Source organism: Erpetoichthys calabaricus, chromosome 11 (assembly GCF_900747795.2).
Source record: "Erpetoichthys calabaricus chromosome 11, fErpCal1.3, whole genome shotgun sequence".
Lineage (NCBI taxonomy): Eukaryota > Metazoa > Chordata > Cladistia > Polypteriformes > Polypteridae > Erpetoichthys > Erpetoichthys calabaricus.
The window spans coordinates 107590168-107613329 of NC_041404.2; the positions used below are offsets into that span (position 1 = coordinate 107590168).

The following is a 23162-nucleotide window of genomic DNA, read 5'->3' on the forward strand; positions in this document are numbered from 1 at the left end:
TGGTTTCCCCAATGTATAATTCACGGCAATCCTCTTGGCACTTCACTGCATAAACTATATTACCGTCTGTGCCGGGGCACCCGATCCGACCAATTTTTGCCGTAGTGTGTTTTGGGGTTTGAAAGCCACTGAGACAGAGGAAGTCACTTGGATGAATGATGAAACGTATCTCCCTCGGAAGAAAAAAAAAAAACAAAAAAAACATATCCAGATGAACAGAATCAACTTTCTAGAATTTTGCCCTTTGCCTCCACAGAATTTCACAGTATTAGAAAGTTACATCAAAATGCAATTAAGGAGTGGAGTAGTAAAAAGGCTTCTAAGGCATAAAAACCAACTATTCAAGATGCTTGCCATAAGCTTTCTTTTGACTGCATCCATTTTTAAGATGGTGATGAAAATAACACAGCAATTCAAAAGTATTTTTAAACCTTCACAATTTGCAAACACTATTACAAATGAGAATGTAAAATTAATATAAATGTTTAAATTCTTTTCAGAACTTGCTTGCTGTGGCCCAACAGCAAATCCATAATGGCAATAAAAGTAAAGAGTATCAGAAAGTGCAAAGATTCTAGAGACACTCCATATATTAAGTTACCCCAGGATGTACATCATGCACGTGTCTACCCTCTCTGTGTTTCTCATATGCTACTCTAGTTTACTTTTGACTAGAGATGCTGTTTTGCAAGATTATCTCAAAAATCCTCTTTTGTAGATGCATTTCCTCTGCTATTTGTTATTCAACATGACCCAACTGCATCACAATTTTATGTATACTTAAATTAAAAAAAAAATGTACAAATGTTATTTTTCTCCCCTGCAAAACTAAGACTGAAATGTCATTTAGCTGTGTAAAACAGAACGGTTTACATCCTGATTAGCACTTACACATACATCTAAAACAATGGAAAAACAAAAGGGAAAAACTGAATTTTATTAGACCACATCACTTAAATCACTAGTATTTCTAGCAAAAAACATTTACAGCATAGCTCCCTTATTAAAATATACCTGCAGCACATCATTGCCATGAATAATTAAGGTGATAAGAAATCACCAATTAAAAATCCCTAAAGGAATGTATTCTGGTACAGTTTTTGAGATATACAAACAGCTAAAAACAATTTTGAAAATAAAACATCTTGAACCTGATTTGCAATGACCATTTAAGCTACTGTAGCAGCACACACATTTTGGTATTTGGAAAGTCAATGATGATCAGCGCGAAATGAACACACACTGTGGAACAGGCTGGTTTTGGTTCCCAGATGCTCAACTTACGAACCACATAGCATTTACAGCATGCTTGGTCTGACTGATCAAAATATTTATTTTAGAAATGAAAATTAAATGTACAAAAGTAACATATCAAACAAAAATATTACACACAGGAATAATTAAACAAGTGTGCTTAAAATACAAAAACAACTGATATTAAAACAAAGGTAAAAACCACAGAGATCGTTCCTGATGCCTCCAATTTTGCCTTCATAACATCTATAACACCTTGTATCTTCCTTTGCTGGTTGGTTGGTAAGAATTTTGCTAAAAAAAAAAAAATTAATTAACTTCAATGCAGTTAACTGCTTTTTAAAAATTGCTGAAATTAAACATCAATTTAAATTACAATCAAAAATAAACAAATGAAAAGCAAATGTCACTTAAAATGTATCCATTATTTATCATCAAATAATGAGACAAGAGACCAATGTAAAATCTGCCTCAGTAGGGAGCCTTAACTCTCTGGAGAGTTGCAGCGGCCGCAAAGTTTAATTTCAATCAAAAATCCTAATTACAAGTCGACTGTTGGTGTTAATAGAAAAAGGCTTTGTTGCCTTAACTATTTTTGTGCTATCTTGAAAATTAATCATTTGGATTTTCTCTTTTCTGTCCTTAAGTTTTTCTATTAGCTTACATTGCAAAGATATTCATGCATTTTCAACAATTGTCTTCATTTTACTTGCTCAAGATTCTGTGTCATTTAATAACTACCATTATCTTAACCAATTACTGTAAAACTGATAAGGAAATCACAGAATAGTTAATACTAGAATAGATTGGTTCAGTATACATGTGTTTTTTCATCATATTGCAGCTTTCTTGTAACAAAATATTTAGAGAAAAAATAGCTGAGGTACTGCCATACAGTATTTCACACCCAGACTGCCAGAAATTTCTAATACGACAAGAACAAAACTCAAGCATTCCATTAACAGTCAGAAACTGAAGCCACAGGAATGTCTGTGAATCCTAGCTAATGTATTCCTTCATGTAACCTGGAATACCTCAAACACTACAAATATACCGCTGTCAAATGAACTGACGACATTAGCTACTTTCTCAAAATTTAAGTCTTTATTGAAGTAACCAGGCCACAGACCTGTTTTGCACTAAAGTTAGAGAGGTACTCTAGAAGCATTAAAACAATATGAAAATGAAGGGAATCACTTAGGAATTAATAAGCATAGTGATTTTTCCATTTTTTTTTTTATTTTTTTTTTTTACAATTTTAGTTCTAAATCTCTCTTCTCTTAGTAATTACAAAAAAAAGATGACTGAAACATTCCTCTTATTTTACCCTCTGACCATGACCAGTGCAGCACTGGAAAAGTGTACACTCTGCAGATGAGTTGGATTATTTCTATTAGCTAGAAATGAGTTTATGGTAGCTAGAAAAGTTCACCAACTTACTGAATTCTCACCGCCACACTCTTAGTAAAGTGGTCTTGAGTTGTGCAATTTTTTTTTTTTTTTTTTTTTTATAAAGATCTTTGCTAACCTTTTAGGCCTGGACACTATCATCACCATGATTCATAACAGTGATGATAGTTTTTGAGGCAATATACTGTTTTTATAAAGATCTTTGCTAACCTTTTAGGCCTGGACACTATCATCACCATGATTCATAACAGTGATGATAGTTTTTGAGGCAATATACTGTTTTATTCTTACACTAAACAGTTAACAGACAGAAAGCATTAAAAAATTTTAGAAAGTTTAATTACTCTCTTTCCTAAAATTCAGGGACTTCAGGAAAAGGCTATACTCACAAGTCTAATAAGTTCTTCTTTAATGAGCCTAGTAATTTCCGCTTTTGCTTTTTGCACAGCCAATTCATTTGCACCTATTCAAAAGAGAACAATTATAAAAGAATCAAAGATAATGCTTGAAAAACAAATCAATAATAATTCAGTTCTTAGCATGTATAAATATAATTTGTCTTTGTGGACTGCTTGGGGAATAACCCACTGTTTTGCTAATCCAGGTTCTGGAAGCCCATGCTGTCTTAAGTTACATCCCAACACTTGAACACTAACTTGCTTTAGTTAATGGCAAGCTTGTTTAAGAATTGTAAATTTCTTTCTTAGAGTGGAAATATCTCACACCTACAAAATAAATTTAATACACCGAGTTACGTGAGGGAGTAAAGAAAAATATTGAGGTTAGTCTGAAAGTACTTTAAAATACAAATGTTTATACTAAGCTCTTGCATAGAAAAACTACCCTGAAGAATCCAATAGAAAATACCCACGAAGAAAGTCTAAAGCAGCAACTAATTTAGCGAAAGACCTTGATACAAGAAGTTTATTGTCATATACACAGTTAAAACCATGTAATGAAATTCTTACTTTGCTTGCTCACCTTCATATACAAAGACAGAAAGACAAAAGAAGTATAAAAAAACAAATAGCAATTACAATTATAAGATTAGAAAATAAGGTGCACAGTGTCTGATGACATACCGCAGTAGTCAGTACCATTTATGAGGCTAAGAATTGTGGTTCGGATTGACTTTAACTTTTAGCATTGTTGAGGAATCTGATTGCTTGTGGAAAAAAACTGTCTGTCAGTCTTGTGGTGCATGATTTCACACTCTTGTAGCATCTCCCTGAGGTAAGCAGCGTGAATAGCGTGTGTTGAGGGTGAGTATTGTCTTTAATTATGTTGCGCGCCCTCCTGATGACCCTACTAGCGTAGATGTCCTGTAGGGAGGAGAAGGTTGCTCTAGAGATGTACTATGCAGTTTTAATTACACGCTGGAGTGCCTTCTTTTCCTGCAAGGAGTAGTTACCATGCCATACAATAATAGAGCAGGTGATAACACTCTCTATTGTACTCCTGTAGAAATTGGTGAGATTTTTGGTTGGCATGCCAAATTTCTTCAACTTCCTCAGAAAGACAAGTCTTTTGTGTGCTTGCTTAATGAGGTGTTGTGTATTGTAAGACCAAGTCAGGTCCTTGCTGATGTCGGTTCCAAGGAATTTGAAGATGTTTACTCTCTACACCTCAGCCTCACCGATGTAAATGGGACTGTGCTGCAGCTTCCTCCTCCTTGGGTCGATAATCATCTCCTTGGTTTTATCTGTATTCAGGGAGAGGTTGTTTTCCTGACACCAGGACACGAGTCCTGCCAGCACTGTCCTATATTCTGCCTCCCCCCCCCCCCCCCCCCCAGTAGTCAACACTATGTCTGTAGTGTCATAAGCAAATTTAATGATGCTGGTGCTGTTCTGAGAGGCCACACAGTCATAGGTAAACAGGGTGAAGAGCAGCAGACTTAGCACACAGCCTTGGGGGCAGCCGGTGCTGATTGTTCTTGTGCCTGATGTCTGGTTTCCTACTCTGACTGACTGGGGTCTGTCTGTAAGGAAATTCAGCACCTAGCTGCAGAGGGATGATGTCAGTCCAAGGAAGACAAGTTTATTACACAGTTTCCATGGGACAACTGTATTGAACGCTGAGCTATAGTCAATAAACAGCATTCTTACATGTGTGTCCCTTTTCTCCAGGTGTGTGAGGATTGTGTGGATGGCAGCACTGACTGCATCATCAGTGGACCCATTTTGGCGGTAAGCATACTGTAGGGGGTCGAGGGTTGCTGGAATTGACTTCTGAATGTGTGCCATGACTAGTCCCTCAAAGCATTTCATCACAATAGGGGTGAGTGCAATGGGACGATAGTCATTTAGACAGCTCACCTGGGATTTCTTTGGAAGGGGCACGATGGTAGTGGTCTTGAAGCAGGAGGGCACGGATGCCTGCGCCAGGGACAGATTGAATATGTCCGTGAGGACCCCAGTCAACTCCAATGAGCACACCCTGAGTGTACACCCGGGATGGAGTCAGGGCCTGCTGCCTTACGGGGATTGATTGACTCAGGACCTGACGCACCTCCGCTGGTGTTACTGACAACGGTGCATCATGCGTGCCTCCAGTGACTGGTGGCCCCCCCCATGGCAATGGGTGTTATGCTCCTTGAAACGAGTATAGACCTCGTTAAGCTCATCTGGCAGTGTGGCCTGGCTTACTGTAGCCCACAGTGTCCTCTGTTTATAGCCAGTAATATGCTGCAATTCTTGCCACATCTGCCGGGAATTCGAGGTGATGTAATAATCCTCCAGCTTCAGTCTGTACTGTCTCTTGGCTTGTTTGATAGATTTACGCATGTCATATCTGGTCCTTTTATAGTTATCTTCATCACCAGAGACAAATGCAGCAGAGCGGGCACGCAGCATAGACCGCATCTCCCCATTAATCCATGGCTTATTATTAGGAAAGAGCATACAGTGTTTTGTGGAAACGATGATGTCAGTACATGTGCTGATATAACCAGTTACAGCAGCAGTATACTCCTCCAAGTCAACTGTGGAGTCTCCCCTCAGAACGGCAGTTCTAAAAACATCCCAGTTAGTACTCTCAAAGCAGTCCTGAAGAGTTTGCTCAATATCTTCATTCTATATCCTGATTGTTTTATTTACTGGTGGAGCTCTCTTGAGGAGTTGTCTGTAGGCTGGATGCAGGAACACTGACAGATGGTTTGACTGACCGAAATGGGGGCATGGCACTGCTCTGTAGGCATCCTTCATGTTGCTGTAAACTTGGTCAAGAATGTTACACTCCCTTGTTGGAAAAGATACATACTGGTGATATTTGGGTACAACGTTCCTCAGGTTGCAGTGATTGAAATTACTGGCCACAATGAAAACAGCATCAGGGTGGAGCGACTCATGTCTGCTGATGACATCATGCAGCACCCCAAGTGCAGTTACGCAGTCCACCCATAGTGGAATGTAAACAGACAGCAGATACACAGCGCTGAACTCCCTCGGTAGGTAAAAAGGTCTACATTTTGCCATTAACAGTTGAATATCGGCGATACAGAATTTTTTGACTACCTGTACATCCACACACCATCTGCTGTTCACGTACACGCAAACACCTCCTCCTCTGTTCTTCCCAGAGTCTGATGTACGGTCACCGCAGTGCAAGGAATGTGTGTGCAGCTACAGCGCTGAGTCTGATGTACCGTCCAAGAGCTAGGTTTCCGTGAACATAAGAGCACAACAATACCTTATCTCACGCTGGGTGGTTACTCTGGTTCTCAGCTCATCCATCTTGTTTACAAGCAAGCAGACATTAGCTAGTAACAGGCTAGGCAGCGGTGGTTTTGTAGCCCTTGCCTTTAGCCTGGCATGTAGCCCGCCTCGATTGTACTGCGTGTCCGATATGCTGCTTACGCGAGGACGAGGCTACTGTTTCTTCCCGGTTGATGTTAGTTAAGTCCAGCTGCGGGAAGGAATCCAAATCAAGCAAGCTGGTTGTCGGCACAATGTGGGCTCTGTGAATGTCCAAAAGTTCCTCATGATTGTATCGCAATACTCCACAAGCTAGTTGTAAGTTTAAAAGGCACGATATCACAAACACAAAAACATGCTGAAGTCGGGAGAGCAAAGCAAATACTTCAGCAACGGTGGGCGCCATACTGCATCTGCTTGAGCTTCAATTTATGCTTAAAAACCTTCACACAGACTTTGTGCCACTTGTTATCTAGTGTGTATTAGGATGCTATGCCAAAATTTATTTTGGATTTGGTTCTCCCAGGTTCAAATCACTGCATTCAGTAAACTAGAAAAATTGTCTCAACTGAAAAAAAGATCTGCTTGAGAAGGAAAAACCTGAACAATTTTTTGTAACTTACTTTCAATAGCAAGGTATATTTTTCGCTCTCCTTCCTTGGGCTCCTTGCCTTGTGGAAAGTATGTCCCTCGGATGGTGATTGCAGCCTCTGAGTATTCACTGATCCTTTGCAATGCTTCCTTGGATGTAACCTTCCATCTGGCAGTCTGCAGGTACCATTAAAGAGATAACTAGCATTTAACACTTGATATTGTAACTGTACACCAGCAAGCAACTCATTATTCATGTGCCAATAAAAAAAACAGATGTCAAGTAGTTAAATTAAATTCAAACTAAGGGTTTGGTCATTATTGAATTATTGGTCTGGTTCCATTCCATCTGAACTAGTGTGGTGCTGAGGTGTCACCCATTGCATGGCTGCACTCAGGTCCTAAACTGAGGTCCTGAGTTGGTTTGTCATGAAGTGGGTGTGGCAATGTGCAACCTCCTCCTTTGTTTGGGATTTTTACATTTTTCTGTATTTTTCTCACTGATCCCAAAAAACTCACCAGCATCCGTCAAGGGTAGCCAGGACTTGGCTGCATTGTCCCACAGTCCAGATTTTGGATCAAGTGGATTTTAAAAAAAAAAACAAAAAAAAAAAAAACAAAAACTATGAGCTAATGTGAAGTCTGTCCCAGCATCAATGTTTAATGTGACCCAATTCAGGGTTGTAAAGTTCACTATGTGAAGTTGCCAAAAACACAAAAACATGAGGTCAATAATGATAGGCACTAGGGTTGGGCGGTATACTGGTACTGAAAAAGCACAGAACACACTTTTTAAAATAGTACTGTACCAGCAATTCACTAATTTTGGCACCTTAAGCAAATAGTTTTGACAGACTTCTTTTCTGTTCTTCAATGTGCTATAGACTTCACAGGGAGAAGATGGATCATCACATGACTGTGTAGTAAAATTAGTAGAATTTATTCAAGTATGAATTCTGGGCTAAGTGTTATGCCTGCCTGCTATTTCTTGTACTTTTTTGTTACAGTATCTAAAACAACGTCATGCTGATGCATTAGAGAGTTTTCGTTTCTGTAGCAGGAAAATGTAATAAATTTTCTTCAACTCCCATTCTACAATCAATTAAAAAAAATCAGCCTGTGAAGACAGACAGCAAGGACACGTATAACAAAGGGATAGAGTTCGAACTGACACAGACAACCTCGTCAGATGAAGAGACTGCAGCGCTATATTCAAAATTAAAATTAAGGGTGCGGGACAATGATTTGAACATTTTAGGGATATTATGAAGGGCAAGTGAATTGGGTAGGAGTATATACAGGGTGGCCCATATTTATGTATATGACGTTTCACAGGCTGTAGCAAATAACCTACTGTGTGAAAAGTATTGAAAATTGCATCACTATGTAGCCTGAGAATGGGAGTAATGATGTGCTGGACCAGCCAACCCCTGCTGTGTTGAAATACAGAATGGCGGCGAATCGATTGTCGCTAAAGCAGCACGGATGTTGTGTGCATTTATACTCTGCAACAGACAACTATGTGGTGGTGAAACAGAGGATGGCAGTTGAGCTTGGAGGCAGTGGCCCTAATGTGTTAATCATCGCAAGAATAAACACAAAATTCTACATCAGCTGTACTGTTTTGCAAACGAAGGGAGCAAGTAGGCCCAGGAGTGTGCACACTGATGCCAACACAGTTCTTGTGGCGAATACCTTTCAAAGTTGGGTTCTTCTTCAGGCGTGTATTGATCTGGATGGCACATTGGTGGACCATGCCATGGAGAACAGGGGATGAAAAAACATTTAAGGTTCTTAATGTTCATGTTCCATTATGTTACTTGATAATAACATTGGTAGTTTCCTGACAATAATGCCTTTTCAATCATATACATAAATATGGGCCACCCTGTATACAGTGCCGTACCACTGTTATATAAAAAGCACTATCTGTGGCAAAGAACTCCTTCTCTGTGGCTCACTGCATGTTCGCTATTATTGCACACATTTTGCATTAAGTTTCACATGCCTTGGAGAGGAAGAATTCCTCCTCGTCACACTGTATGAAAGTGATCTTATAAATGTCCATCAAATGGTATTGTGAATGACATGTTGATTAGACCACTTAAAAACCATAACAACACTAGAAAGTTTGAAAGCCTGAGATAAGCAGTAGACCTTCAGCAAAATATGATTTGGTAGAGTTAAACATTTCAAAGTGGTTTCAAAAATCTTCAAGATTTATTCCATCACCCGTATAAAATACAGAGTTTACATTTCTTAGAAATAATTTTGCTTTTTTTTCATTTGATTTTTTACTCGGTTAATTGAATTGTTAAATGAAACCTGGAGTATCTATTTGTTACTTCATTCAGAAAAATGTATCGGTGATGGTGGAACTCATTTTAAAAATGTTATTTTAGACAAGGTAAATAAGATGCATCAATTTAGGTCTGGGCCGAATACATTTTCACTTGCAAAATGCAAATTAGCACCCCGATAACCTATGTTTTGGAGTTCAGCATGGTAGGTGCGCCATTTTGAAGGACAGCGGAAAAATCCATTTGTGACATATTATAAAGAGAAGACAAGAGAGGCAGAGGATGTGCTATTGCAATTATGACAGCTCTAGCCAAAGCAGCCAACTTTGCTATGGTCATCTATATATATAATTCACTAAGTCCATGGCAAGCAAGACGCACGCAAGACCGAGCCCCGCCCACCAACAATTCACTAAGCAGCTGACCATGGCACACACACTACAGAGCCAACAATTCGCGCGAGAGCGAAAGCATTTGCCAAGAATGTTTTCATTAATCAAGAACGAAAGTCGGAGGTTCGAAGAAGATCACATACTGTCGTAGTTCCGACCATAAACGATGCCGACTGGCGATCTGGCGGCATTATTCCCATGACCCGCTGGGCAGCCATTACTCCCACTGGCATGCCTCCGCATAAAGTCAAACTTAAAATTGGTTCAGTCATCATGCTTCTCAGAAACCTCATGCCAGCAAGAAGTCTCTGTAAAGGCAATATGACTGACTGTTCTCAGCATTCACCGCAATGTACAATGTTGTGTAAAACAATCGCAGCTCCTACCTCACAAACTGTCCATATTCCCCTGATTTCCCTGACCCCATCAGATCCAAATTTGCCTTTTACTTTTACACGCAGACAATTTCCTATTAGATTGGCCTTTGCAATGACAATTAATAAGGCGCAGGGACAAACTTTCAAAAAGATATGCCTGTATCTGCCAAAACCAGTTTTCAGTCACGGACAATTGTATGTTGCTCTCTCCAGAGTTCCATCTTTTCATTCAATTACAGTCGTATCCTCAAACCCACCCCATTTGGACAACTGTGTCTTTCAGGAAGTGTTCACCCATCAATACATAATTATGCGGCGTATGCTATGCCGCAGGTTGGCTAGTACTAGATATTTGAACAGAATCAAGATTGGTGAGAAAAAGTGCCCAGTCTCTGCAAGCACAGTTTCAAATTTTTCTATATTTGCAAAAGACTGCAGCCTCTGAAGCTGCTAAAAAGACATGACATTTGGAAAATACATACTTGTCAAAAAGCATCCTGTAGTTGTTGTCACAGTATATTGCAACTGGTACTGGCTGTAATACATTATTAATAGGCAGAGTGGTGGCTCCGAGGCTAGGGATCTGCACTGGCAATCGGAAGGTTGCCGGTTTGAATCCCGTAAATGCCAGAAAAGAGACTCTGCTCTGTTGGGCCCTTGAGCAAGGCCCTTAACCTGCAATTGCTGAGTGCTTTGAGTAGTGAGAAAAGCGCTATATAAATGCAAAGAATTATTATTATATTATTATTCAATCTTTTTGGAATAAATAAACCAGCAGTTAGCCAGTGCCTTTGTTGTGCTCCCCAGTGACCTCTGATTCAGGATTCCACAAAAAAAGTAACTCAGTGCGGGGGTGCCATCGGTGGCTAATGTATCCCTGTCACTGCCTCAAAATGAATTTGATATGAATGGGGTGCCACTGCTTAATTTAGCTTCAAGCTAATTTTTCACACGTCCACCATTCTGGAAGAGTTGAAGGCTGATGTATGTGGCTTAGCAAGAAAAATACACATTATGGACAGGAAACAATTTTTTTCACATAAACAATGTGAAACAGCTCTGGTACCATTGTGTCCATCTTGTACTGCCCTGCTTGTATTCTGTGTTTTTTCTAAATTTAGAAGCACCAATAAATAATGGCAGGCGAGATTTGCTAGTAGTCCACTGGATGCCATATGTGCAAATAACAATTTGAGTTTGTTGTGAATCTTTAGCAATAAAAACCTTCATGCTTACTCAACAAATAACTCTGTTTAATTTGTTTGACTTACCATGCTCATTTGCTTTGAAGACAAAGTGTTGCTAGATGAGGTTGATTTCTTCTTAGCCCACAATTTGCACAGCTGTGTTTTTTTGTATTAGACTAGACTATTTTAACTTGTAATACTGCATGTCAATAAATGATGAGGACACCCTGCGGCCAAATTGAAAACTACAAGAATTGCAATAAAAGGTGCTCTGGGTTTTATCCATTTATTTTCTGTTAAAATTGTAATTCAGCCTCAAATTCCCCCCCCAACCAGATAATATTGTATTTCAATAATGATCAACCTCATACCCTTGAGTTGCATTCCAAGAATTTCTTTTAGCTTTACTAAACCATACCTGCAGGGATATACTTCTGAAACCTATTCTTATTTTGAATGTAACTGTTCTAGGTCCAAGCCCCAGGTGCTCCCACTATGTCGTGTATATGTTCTCCCTGTGTGTGCTCGTTTTCCTCCTATTGGTCCATGTGTCCTGTCACAGTTAAAAGACACGCAGGTTAGTTGTATTGGCGATGCTAAACTGGCCCTAGAGTTTGTTTTGTGTGTGTTCACCCTTTATGATGGACTGGTAACCTGGTTCAGGGGTTGTTCCGGCCTTGGGCTTGATGTTGCAGGGATTAGAACTAGCTACCCCACAACCCTGCTCAGGATAAGCAGATCTGCATGGAATATTGTTTCCTGCTTTTCTCTTTTAGTAATACTCATATCAGAAATATGCTTGAAAGGAAATAAAAACTTTTTTTTTTTTACTTTTAAAGCCATTGTTATTTGTGTTATTCGCTTTCGTGTGGCACACACAGTTGGCTCATGATTCTACAACCAGGTGGGGGTTATGGGGAGTTATCCATTATTACTTGGTAGTGAGGTCCAAAAGCTGGTATCAATATCAAAGTCAAAATTTTGGTACCCATCCAACAGTAATACAGTAATCCCTCGCTATATCGCGCTTCGACTTTCGCGGCTTCACTCCATTGCGGATTTTATATGTAAGCATATTTAAATATATATCGCGGATTTTTTGCTGGTTCGCGGATTTCTGCGGACAATGGGTCTTTTAATTTCTGGTACACGATTCCTCAGTTGGTTTGCCCAGTTGATTTCATACAAGGGACGCTATTGGCAGATGGCTGAGAAGCTATCCAACCACAGCGCGTATTATGTATTAAATAAAACTCCTCAAATATATTGTGAGCACGGAGGCTGTTTGCACCCCTAGAGGACACAGCCGCTCCTCAAAAAACGCTGAAAGATTACCTTCACAGTGCTCCCTTCTTTGCTGGGCTTACATGTGGCTGCTTTACAACCTCCTGTGTTTCTGTGCAAATCTGTGACCCAAGCATGACAATATAAAAATAACCATATAAACATATGGTTTCTACTTCGCGGATTTTCACCTTTCGTGGGGGGGTCTGGAACGCAACCCCCGCGATGGAGGAGGGATTACTGTATTCATATTAAATTAGCTGTTATTTACACATAACCCTATAATGGACTAGCATCCTGTCTACAAGAGGGTTTAGCCTAGCAACTAATAAATGGCTAAAGAAGTTAAGTGTTTTTTTTGCCAAAGTTTCTTAACCAACAATGTTAATTTACCCGTCTGCTTGAAATAAAAGTAATATTTTTTACTATTTCTGATCATCTATACCAATAATTGTACAGCATCATTCATTCATTCATTCACAAATACAACATCCAAAAACAGAAAAAGTTATATTAGTCAAATTAAGGCATACTTGTATCAAATTCAGGCCAGTTGAAAAAATGTGGTTAGCATTAAATGGAAAGGTCAGCTTTCCAAATTTATCCATTGAACAAATTCTACAAAACAGATTCAAATAAAGTATTTTCTTTACTAAAACTAACCTGAGGGAAGTCATTTATCTCCAGCTCCTCTTCGTACCTCTTGAAGGACTCATTTTGTCCACTGTCCTGCTTGTCTTCTTCTTGTTTCTCCACCGGAGTATAGTTTAGCTTTGCATTGAGCTTTTCAGCCATCTGCTCTGCAAATGTTTTTGCAGAAACAGATGGTGCTTGAATGGTACCACCTCTTAAAATGGCATTTGTTGCTTGCTGCATCACATCCTGGGTGTCAAAACAAAGTATTAGGTCTTTCCAATCCAGGTCTGAAATATCCCCATTAATTCAAACATATAACAGGAAGTGATAGATAAAAAGGATAATTCACCTCTAAAACAGACCTTAAAGGAAAAGTGTGTTCTTTTCACAATTATGGCATACAGTGGTGTGAAAAACTATTTGCCCCCTTCCTGATTTCTTATTCTTTTGCATGTTTGTCACACAAAATGTTTCTGATCATCAAACACATTTAACCATTAGTCAAATATAACACAAGTAAACACAAAATGCAGTTTTTAAATGATGGTTTTTATTATTTAGGGAGAAAAAAAATCCAAACCTACATGGCCCTGTGTGAAAAAGTAATTGCCCCCTTGTTAAAAAAATAACCTAACTGTGGTGTATCACACCTGAGTTCAATTTCCATAGCCACCCCCAGGCCTGATTACTGCCACACTTGTTTCAATCAAGAAATCACTTAAATAGGAGCTGCCTGACACAGAGAAGTAGACCAAAAGCACCTCAAAAGCTAGACATCATGCCAAGATCCAAAGAAATTCAGGAACAAATGAGAACAGAAGTAATTGAGATCTATCAGTCTGGTAAAGGTTATAAAGCCATTTCTAAAGCTTTGGGACTCCAGCGAACCACAGTGAGAGCCATTATCCACAAATGGCAAAAACATGGAACAGTGGTGAACCTTCCCAGGAGTGGCCGGCCGACCAAAATTACCCCAAGAGCGCAGAGACGACTCATCCGAGAGGTCACAAAAGACCCCAGGACAACGTCTAAAGAACTGCAGGCCTCACTTGCCTCAATTAAGGTCAGTGTTCACGACTCCACCATAAGAAAGAGACTGGGCAAAAAACGGCCTGCATGGCAGATTTCCAAGACGCAAACCACTGTTAAGCAAAAAGAACATTAGGGCTCGTCTCAATTTTGCTAAGAAACATCTCAATGATTGCCAAGACTTTTGGGAAAATACCTTGTGGACTGATGAGACAAAAGTTGAACTTTTTGGAAGGCAAATGTCCCGTTACATCTGGCGTAAAAGGAACACAGCATTTCAGAAAAAGAACATCATACCAACAGTAAAATATGGTGGTGGTAGTGTGATGGTCTGGGGTTGTTTTGCTGCTTCAGGACCTGGAAGGCTTGCTGTGATAGATGGAACCATGAATTCTACTGTCTACCAAAAAATCCTGAAGGAAAATGTCTGGCCATCTGTTCGTCAACTCAAGCTGAAGCGATCTTGGGTGCTGCAACAGGACAATGACCCAAAACACACCAGCAAATCCACCTCTGAATGGCTGAAGAAAAACAAAATGAAGACTTTGGAGTGGCCTAGTCAAAGTCCTGACCTGAATCCAATTGAGATGCTATGGCATGACCTTAAAAAGGCGGTTCATGCTAGAAAACCCTCAATTAAAGCTGAATTACAACAATTTTTCAAAGATGAGTGGGCCAAAATTCCTCCAGAGCGCTGTAAAAGACTCATTGCAAGTTATCGCAAACGCTTGATTGCAGTTATTGCTGCTAAGGGTGGCCCAACCAGTTATTAGGTTCAGGGGGCAATTACTTTTTCACACAGGACCATGTAGGTTTGGATTTTTTTTTCTCCCTAAATAAGAAAAACCACCATTTACAAACTGCATTTTGTGTTTACTTGTGTTATATTTGACTAATGGTTAAATGTGTTTGATGATCAGAAACATTTTGTGTGACAAACATGCAAAAGAATAAGAAATCAGGAAGGGGGCAAATAGTTTTTCACACCACTGTATATTAAATTTGCCACATGAAACTGCATCATAAATTGAATCATATTTTATAAATATAAAAATATAACTAGCCTGCTCTTATGTTTAATAATGGAGCATATCTATACTGGAGTCTCATTGTGAAAACCAACCATAAAACCTAGCCAAAAATGTATGATTTGTGTCTTGATAGTACACACATACTGCAAAACAGTGAATGCATGTCATTTTAGGAAGAGGTTGCAAAGCGTTGTTATTAAATTCTGCAATTTTAAAAGGAAACTGGCTGTGAACTTCACTTTGACACTTCGCGTTCTTCAGGGACAGGGGTATGGATTAATCATGTTGAAGATTAATAACTTCAGTACTGATGTACAGGTGTACCACTCAGCCACTTAGCATAGGCTGAGTGGTAGCGCAGAACATTCTTGCCTTACAGAGCCTTGTTCTACTGGGGAGTTTGCATGTCTCTCCCCATATATTTATGGTTGGTATCAGGGTGTTAATGAATTTACTCACTAAAAAACCATTGTCCTTGGTTCTTTTATTACCTTATCCTCACCAAGGGTGACTCATCATGCATTAAAAAGTTTGTTTGTGGTGCTTCAATCTGCCCTATTGCACACCCTTCCTTTTGCATGTACAATACGTTGTTATCATTTGAGTTTTATTGTTATTTGTACAAATGAAAATTGTATGTGCTCTCTTCACTACACTGCCACTTGGCATGACTCTCCTCTGTAGGCTATATAAAATAACATAGAATGTGACAGCCGAAAAGTAGGTGCCATTTTGGAAAAAAATTTGATTTGAGCATACATCACTCTTATTACAAGCCATGGCAGAACATGACCATGAAAAAACAGAATTGCAGGGCAAACTTGGTTTGAGTTTTTTTTACCACACACATAAGCAAACAAGAAAATATCCTTACTTCGAAAAAATAGTACCAAGAACCTGTGATAAAATTTCCACCTTACTTTTGTTGTCACAAGCATGCCTCTGAATTGTGGAAAGCATATTTTCTAAAATCATAACCTTTGATACTTAAAGGTGGATGCATTCAGTAAGGCTTTATTTCAAAATGTGACCTGGTGCCCATTTAGCTCCATTATAAAATACAAGGGCAGGCTATTTTTTTTTTTTTTAAATAAAATATACTTCACTTTAGAATACAATTTCATGAGGCAAATTAATACAAATCATAACTGTTAAGAAATAACTGACTTGAAAAATACCAAATGTATCCTTTATATATCAAAACAAACAAACAAAAAAAAAACCTGTCAAGGATATGAAATAGTTGTAAATTGCAAATACTAAGGATGCACTTGTAACATATAACAAAATGACTTGCACAATTACTCGCTCAATCACTGTAGCACTTGATTCAGTCTCAGCCTCTCACACACATGATCAAAAAGTAGACCATGTTTAAAATAACAGAGAGATTGGTGTAAATTTACTTGTCATTGGGTCAATCAGAACACATATGGAGGTGGCCAGAAACAGCAGTGCACAGTGAGACTGCCTCTTAAATGTTCTATTCTTACACCATGAATATGCCATGCGCTTCGGGTAGCATCCTCTGTATGTGCACACTAACACTGACATGCTAGTCAATTTTAATCCAGCATTCCAAAATAAACATTAATAACAAATACATACAATAGTTAAGACAGCAGACCTGTGATTTGTGATAAACAAAACTGAGGATATGTTCATAGTGTGGCTACTGGAGAGTAAACATGCAACATCAAACAGTTAAATGAAAATTAAGCGGTAAGTCTACTGCCGTAAGTCTGTTGTACACTTGACTATTTGAAACATGTTCTACAGCGCATAAACTTATCAATGCATAATTTTCAAGTGGTCTTTCAATTAATAATTATGGAAAATGTAGTGAAATACAAATATCCAGCATGATTTTTTTTTTTTTTTTTTAACCAGAGGGAAAAATGATTCTGCCCAATGAAAGAAGTCAAAGACAAGCCCAGGGGATGTTTGATATGTTTAGTTCACTACAATGTTTACAGTTTAAAACACAACTGAACTAACTGGAAATTGAAACAAACTAACGAAATATCCCCCGATTCGGAATAAACCAAATGGACACTGAGTGTGAAAATGCCTTAAATCAATATGTCAAACCCCAAGCACCAAATTGATGCCATCAAGCCTGGGACTAATAATTAATAAAAGCAAATAATGATAAAAAAAAAATAAATAAAAAAACAAAAATGCAGACACAACCTAATTACCCATGGACAGTGAAAACATGTAAAACAAATAAAAATAGCGGCTGTTTCTACCCTGAAAGGAACGCCCAATTCTTTTAACCTTTCCCAAACAAAAGAGTAAGATTTTTACAAAGTAGACAGCTCTACACAGAAATCAATTATAATTTTACAGAAGTTTTCTCCCAAACTATTACCATTAATACCAAAATATGTTTTTAAAGCAAGAGGAAACGAATCCCCTCCAAAAACAGGTAGCAATATCAGTTTTTCTTAAGAGATATGAGAATCCTTGTGAATCAGAGACCAATTTCCCTTCTGAGTATCATTGTTAAATCCTTAACAAACAATCTATAACGTACTTGCCTTCTACCATCTCAAATAAAGCATATTAAAGATTGTCTATCAAAATCAAATTTAAAATAATATACACATCTGCATTGGATTCTCCTGGTTTTGCCATTTTTAGATATGGAGAAGGCATTTGAAAGGGCTGAACAAAATTGCTTATAAATACAGCACTGATTATTTTACCTCTAAAAGCACCATCTGTTCAGAAATCCAAGGTTACCATTTATACACTATATTGCCAAAAGTATTGGGATGCCTGCCTTTACACACACACAAACTTTAATGACATCCCATTCTTAATATATAGGCTTTAATATGGAGGTGGCCCACCGTTTGCAGCTATAACACCTTCAACTCTTCTGGGAAGGCTTTCCACAAGGTTTAAGAGTGTGTTTATGGGAATTTTTGATCATTCTTCCAGGACAGCATTTGTGAGGTCAGGCACTGATATTGGGTGAGAAGACCTGGCTCGCAGTCTCCGCTCTAATTCATCCCAAAGGTGTTCCATCAGGTTGAGGTCAGGGCTCTGTTCAGGACAGTCAAGTCCCTCCACACCAAACTCGCTCATTCATTTCTTTATAGACCTTGTTTTGTGCACTGGTGCGCAGTCATACTGGAACAGGAAGGAGCCAACCCCGAACTGGTCCCACAAAGTTGGGAGCATGAAATTGTCCAAAATGGCTTTGTATGCTGAAGCATTAAGAGTTCCTTTCACTGGAACTAAGGGGCTAAGCCCGACCCTTGAAAAACAACCCCAACACCATAATCCCCCCTTCTCCAAACTTTATACTTGACAGAATGCAGTCAGGCAAGTACTGTTCTCCTGGCAACCTCCAAACCCAGACTTGTCCATCAGATTGCCAGACAGAGAAGCGTGATTCGTCACTTCAGAGGACACGTCTCCACTGCTCTAGAGTTCAGTGGCAGTGTACTTTACATCACTAAATCCAACCCTTTGCAATGCACTTAATGTAAGGCTTGGATGCAGCTGCTCAGCCACTGAAACCCATTCCATGAAGCTCTCTACACACCGTTCTTGAGCTTATGGAGGTCTGTAGCGCAACTTCTGCACACTGTGTGCCTCAACATGTGCTGTCCCTGCTCTGATTTTACATGGCCTACCACTTTGTGGCTGAGTTGCTGTTGTTCTCAATTGCTTCCACTTTGTTATAATACCACTAACAGTTTACCGTGGAATATTTAGAAGCGAGGAAATTTCACAGAAGCGAGGAAATGCACAGGTGGCATCCTATCACGGTACCGCGCTTGAATTCACTGAGCTACTGAGAGCGACCCATTCTTTCACAAATGTTTATAGAAGCAGCCTGCATGCCTAGGCACTTGATTGTATACACCTGTGGCCATGGAAGTGATTGGAACACCTGAATTCAACTATTTGGAGGGGTTCCAATACTTTTGGCAACATAGTGTATATCAGCTTAAAAAACTCATTCAAATATTTTAAACTAGTTTTAAAGCTGGATGAGGGTGAAACTTTGTTTAAATGGATAAAAATGTCATCGTAATGATAACTTACAAGCAACAGTAAATATTTAGAAGGGTAATAAAATGTACTGTAAGTGCATACCTGTGCTTCAGCCCCCAGGTTCTTTTTAACATTTATTTTCAAGGCCAGTCTCTTGGCTATTTCCAGTTTCTCAGCATTACCAGCAGAAGGCACTGGAGCAGTAGCTACGCCACCAGCAGCACTAGGTCCACCCACACCAGCTGCATTTTGGTTTGCACCTCCTCCTCTGCCTCCAGGAGCAGCCATATCTTTCACTCGCTTCTTTGAGTTAAACATGCTCTCAATTTGTTCATCAATCTGCAAAATTTAACATACAGCATACGAAATAACATTCAAATAAAACACATTTCAAAATCTCTATTAAACACAATATTCATAATAAAAGTCCAAAAATTGGAAGTGATAACTTTTGGAATTGCTATGTAGTCCTATTAAACAGTCAAGCATTTTACATACATCTAAAGCAGTGTCCTCATCATCAGAGTCCTGTAGACCTAATGCAGCTTTCTGAAGCTTTTTCCTTTCATTAGCCAAGGCCTGTTCTGTTTCATCAAACTTGAATCCTTTTCCGGAGAACCCACTGCTCTTCTTTATAATTTTTCCTTCCTGTGAGAGTAAATAAAAATAAGTCAGAAAGTAAGAGCTTTAAAATGACAAAAAGTGTGGAATCTGCCCTAATGTCATCAAATAGGTTTTAACAATCAATATTTAAATGAAACACATTGATTTATTTTAGTACTACAGATCTAAGTCTCCCCTCCCAAAATGTATGAACATCTAATAATACAGTGATCCCCCGCTATATCGCGGTTCAGCTATTGCGCCCCCACTACATTGCAGATTTATTATTATTATTATTATTAGGGAGCAGGAACCCCCTGCTCGCTTCGCTCGCACAACCCCGGGTTTGGTTTACCGGATAAACAATTTAAAGAGATGTAAAACTTTTGTAAAAACAATATTTGTCCTTTATAACCCGGGGCATGGTAACATCTCTTTCTCACTGGACTTATAACGCTGCTCGCGTTGTGGGGGGGTGGGGGGGGGGGGATTGGGGGGGTCTGAATGCACGCTAAAGAGATGCGATCGGTTTAGCTGGTGTCTTGCTGCTGCTGCTGGCCAGCTGTGTGTTGTGCTTTTTGCGCTTTGCGTCAATCACTTAAAAGCCGTCTCTGCCGCTAGCGTTCTAAGGGTGTGTGTGTGAGGGCTGAACGCATGCTAAGGAGAAGTCCTCGGATCATCTACTGGCTTGCTACAGCTGCTGCTGGCAAGCTATGTGTTCTGCTTATCGTTGTTTTAAGAGCTGGGAGCACCTGAAGTGTGTCTGCCAAAAGCATTCCAACAACTGCTAGGTTTGATGTCAGTGAACTTGTTTTAAATTGTTTGTAAGTAGGGTGTGACGTGCAAAAGTCACCGTATCACGGGTTTTGCTTCGAAAGGTTGTAATGTCTAGTCTTGCGTGTCATCAAAGTGTCTCTCCGAGATGATCTGGTCTCAATTGCTTCACTCAACCCCGCCGGAGGCATGGGGAGGAGCTGAACGCATGCTAAGCAGAAGTGGACAGATCAGCTACTGGCTTTGTGCTGCTTCTGCAAAGATGCCTGTTCTGCTTGTCGCACTGCACGTCAATCATTTAAAAGCCTGTACAGCAGCTGTCCTTCTGTCTCACTGCCTTGTCTTGCGTGACGTTAAAATGTCTCACGCGGGATGTTAAATTGTCTTCTGAGAAGATCAAGCCTCGTCTCCCTGCCAAGATTATTTTTTTTTTATAATAGAGAGATGTTACTCATATCCTTAGCCTGACATCCACATATCATGTGTTTACAAAGTGTGTCTTAGTAAGTTTACATGTGTTTAAATTGTGTGGGAGGGGTATTTTAAGGTTTAAACTATAAAAAATAAAATGTTTATTTATATGGTCTTTCTATATCGCGGATTTTCACCTATCGCTGATGGGTCTGGAACGTAACTTCTGCGATAGGTGGGGGATCACTGTAAGTGACATTAAATTTGGAATTAATAGGAAATTAAAAAAAAAACTCCACAGTGGATTAATAAAGATTTAAAAAAGAAGCTGCAAAAGAAAAAAACTGCTTTATAAGGAATATAAGACTAATGACTGCAAAGTGAATCATAGAGCATATGAGAACATCAGAGAAACCATTATGAAGGATATCAGGGAGGCTAAAAGACAGTTGGAGAGGAATATAGCAGATAAGGTGAAAGACGACCCCAAGACATTCTTTCAGTATTTTAAAAGTAAAAGAACAGTCAATAGAGCAGGTGAAGTGCATCAGAAATAGTAAAGGGGAATTAAAAGATACAGAAGATGAAATAGCGGTTGCCCTAAACTTTAATTTTTCTGAGGTCTTCACAAGTGAGCAAGTGGATAACCTCCCAGAGGTAAATGGGACTACTTAGGTGGTACTGAGGGATCTGGAAATTGTAGAGGGAGAAGTACTGCTCAGATTAAATAGGCTGAAATCAAACAAATCACCAGGACCAGATAATATTTACCCTCGAGTTCTTAAGGAGGCTTGCGAATACATATATAAACATTTGGCACATATTTTTAGAAAGTCACTGCGCACTGGAGAGATTCCAAAGGACTGGAAAATAGCAAATATCATCTCATTATATAAAAAGGGTGACAGGACAGATCCATGCTACTATAGGCCAGTAAGCTTAACATGCATCACAGGAGCATTAATGGAAGGAATTCTCTATACTAATAAAAGGCAAAACCTTCACTGACTCACTCATCACTAATTCTCCAACTTCCTGTGTAGGTAGAAGGCTGAAATTTGGCAGGCTCATTCCTTGCAGCTTACTTACAAAAGTTAAGCAGGTTTCATTTCGAAATTCTACGCGTAACAGTTATAACGGTCAACAACGTCTGCCCTGTTAAACTTTATTTATGGCCCCATCTTCACGAAATTTGGTAGGCGGCTTCCCTCCGCTAACCGAAACCCATGTACGTACTTATTTCAGTGGTATGACGCCACTGTCGGCGGCCATATTGAACTTTCCAACGGTCTTTGTTACTTATGGGCCCATCTTCAAGAAATTTGGTACACGGGTTCCCAACGCTAACTGAATCCTACTTACGTACATATATACGCCCATAGCCTGCAGCTCGGTCGCCGTGTGAGGCGGCGTTGGGTCCCCCATCCCCATGCCTCCCACGTAGTTGGCTTCCTATCTATATAAGGCCGTCTGTCACTCCAGTCTCTTCATTTCCTTCCTCACTTCGCCACGGTATACACGCCTCCCTGCTGATAACTGCAGCCTTTTTATTTAATCCACGGCTTCTCCGCTGTTTCATTGTTCATTTATTACGATTATAGTTATTGTGTAGGTATTTTAGACTTAGTTTACATTGTTCAGGTACCCATTTCCTTTATCGTTCCAACCGTACCCCCATTTACATGTCTATCGAGGTGATCACCATCGATCAAAGAACTGTCACTTACCGAGTGGTTTCCATGCCCGGAGATGGCGACTGCCTTTTTCATTCTCTGTGTTACATATTGCACGGCCAAATCAGGCTCACTCTTGATATCCAGAGGAACATTGTGTCTTATGTATTGAATGACTGGGACAGGTTCAAGGTGTGGACTGATGACGGTACAGGAGATAATTATACTACACAGGAGCACTATAAGAGTGAAATGATTAAGCACTTCACCTATGGTTCTAAATGTGAGTTAATGGCTGCCGCTGAATTGTTCGGTTGTCGCTTTCAAGTGTACCGAAATGGCCAAATATTTTACACTTTTGGATAACTGCCAATGCCTCTTAAACATCTTAGATTCACAGGTGACAATTTGAGTAGTGGACACTTTGATGTTTATGAATGTTTAAACTCTCAAAAGCTGGATGCGAAGTTATCGATGAAACCCATTTCAATTCAAACACCT

At 39.4% G+C, this 23162-nt stretch overlaps 1 protein-coding gene across 1 annotated transcript in view; it reads right to left on the reverse strand.

The window, feature by feature from the left end:
• Positions 1 to 924: 924 nt before the first annotated feature.
• ddx46 (DEAD (Asp-Glu-Ala-Asp) box polypeptide 46) overlaps positions 925 to 23162 on the reverse strand; it is a 155973-nt gene continuing 133735 nt past the window's right edge. The window contains exons 18-23 of the mRNA XM_028813700.2: positions 19699 to 19848; positions 19303 to 19539; positions 13154 to 13372; positions 6983 to 7127; positions 3054 to 3127; positions 925 to 1548 (exon numbers count right to left, since the gene is read on the reverse strand). Coding sequence (XP_028669533.2) covers positions 1501 to 1548; positions 3054 to 3127; positions 6983 to 7127; positions 13154 to 13372; positions 19303 to 19539; positions 19699 to 19848 — 873 coding nt within the window. The 3' untranslated portion in view covers positions 925 to 1500. The remainder of the gene's footprint in view (positions 1549 to 3053; positions 3128 to 6982; positions 7128 to 13153; positions 13373 to 19302; positions 19540 to 19698; positions 19849 to 23162) is intronic.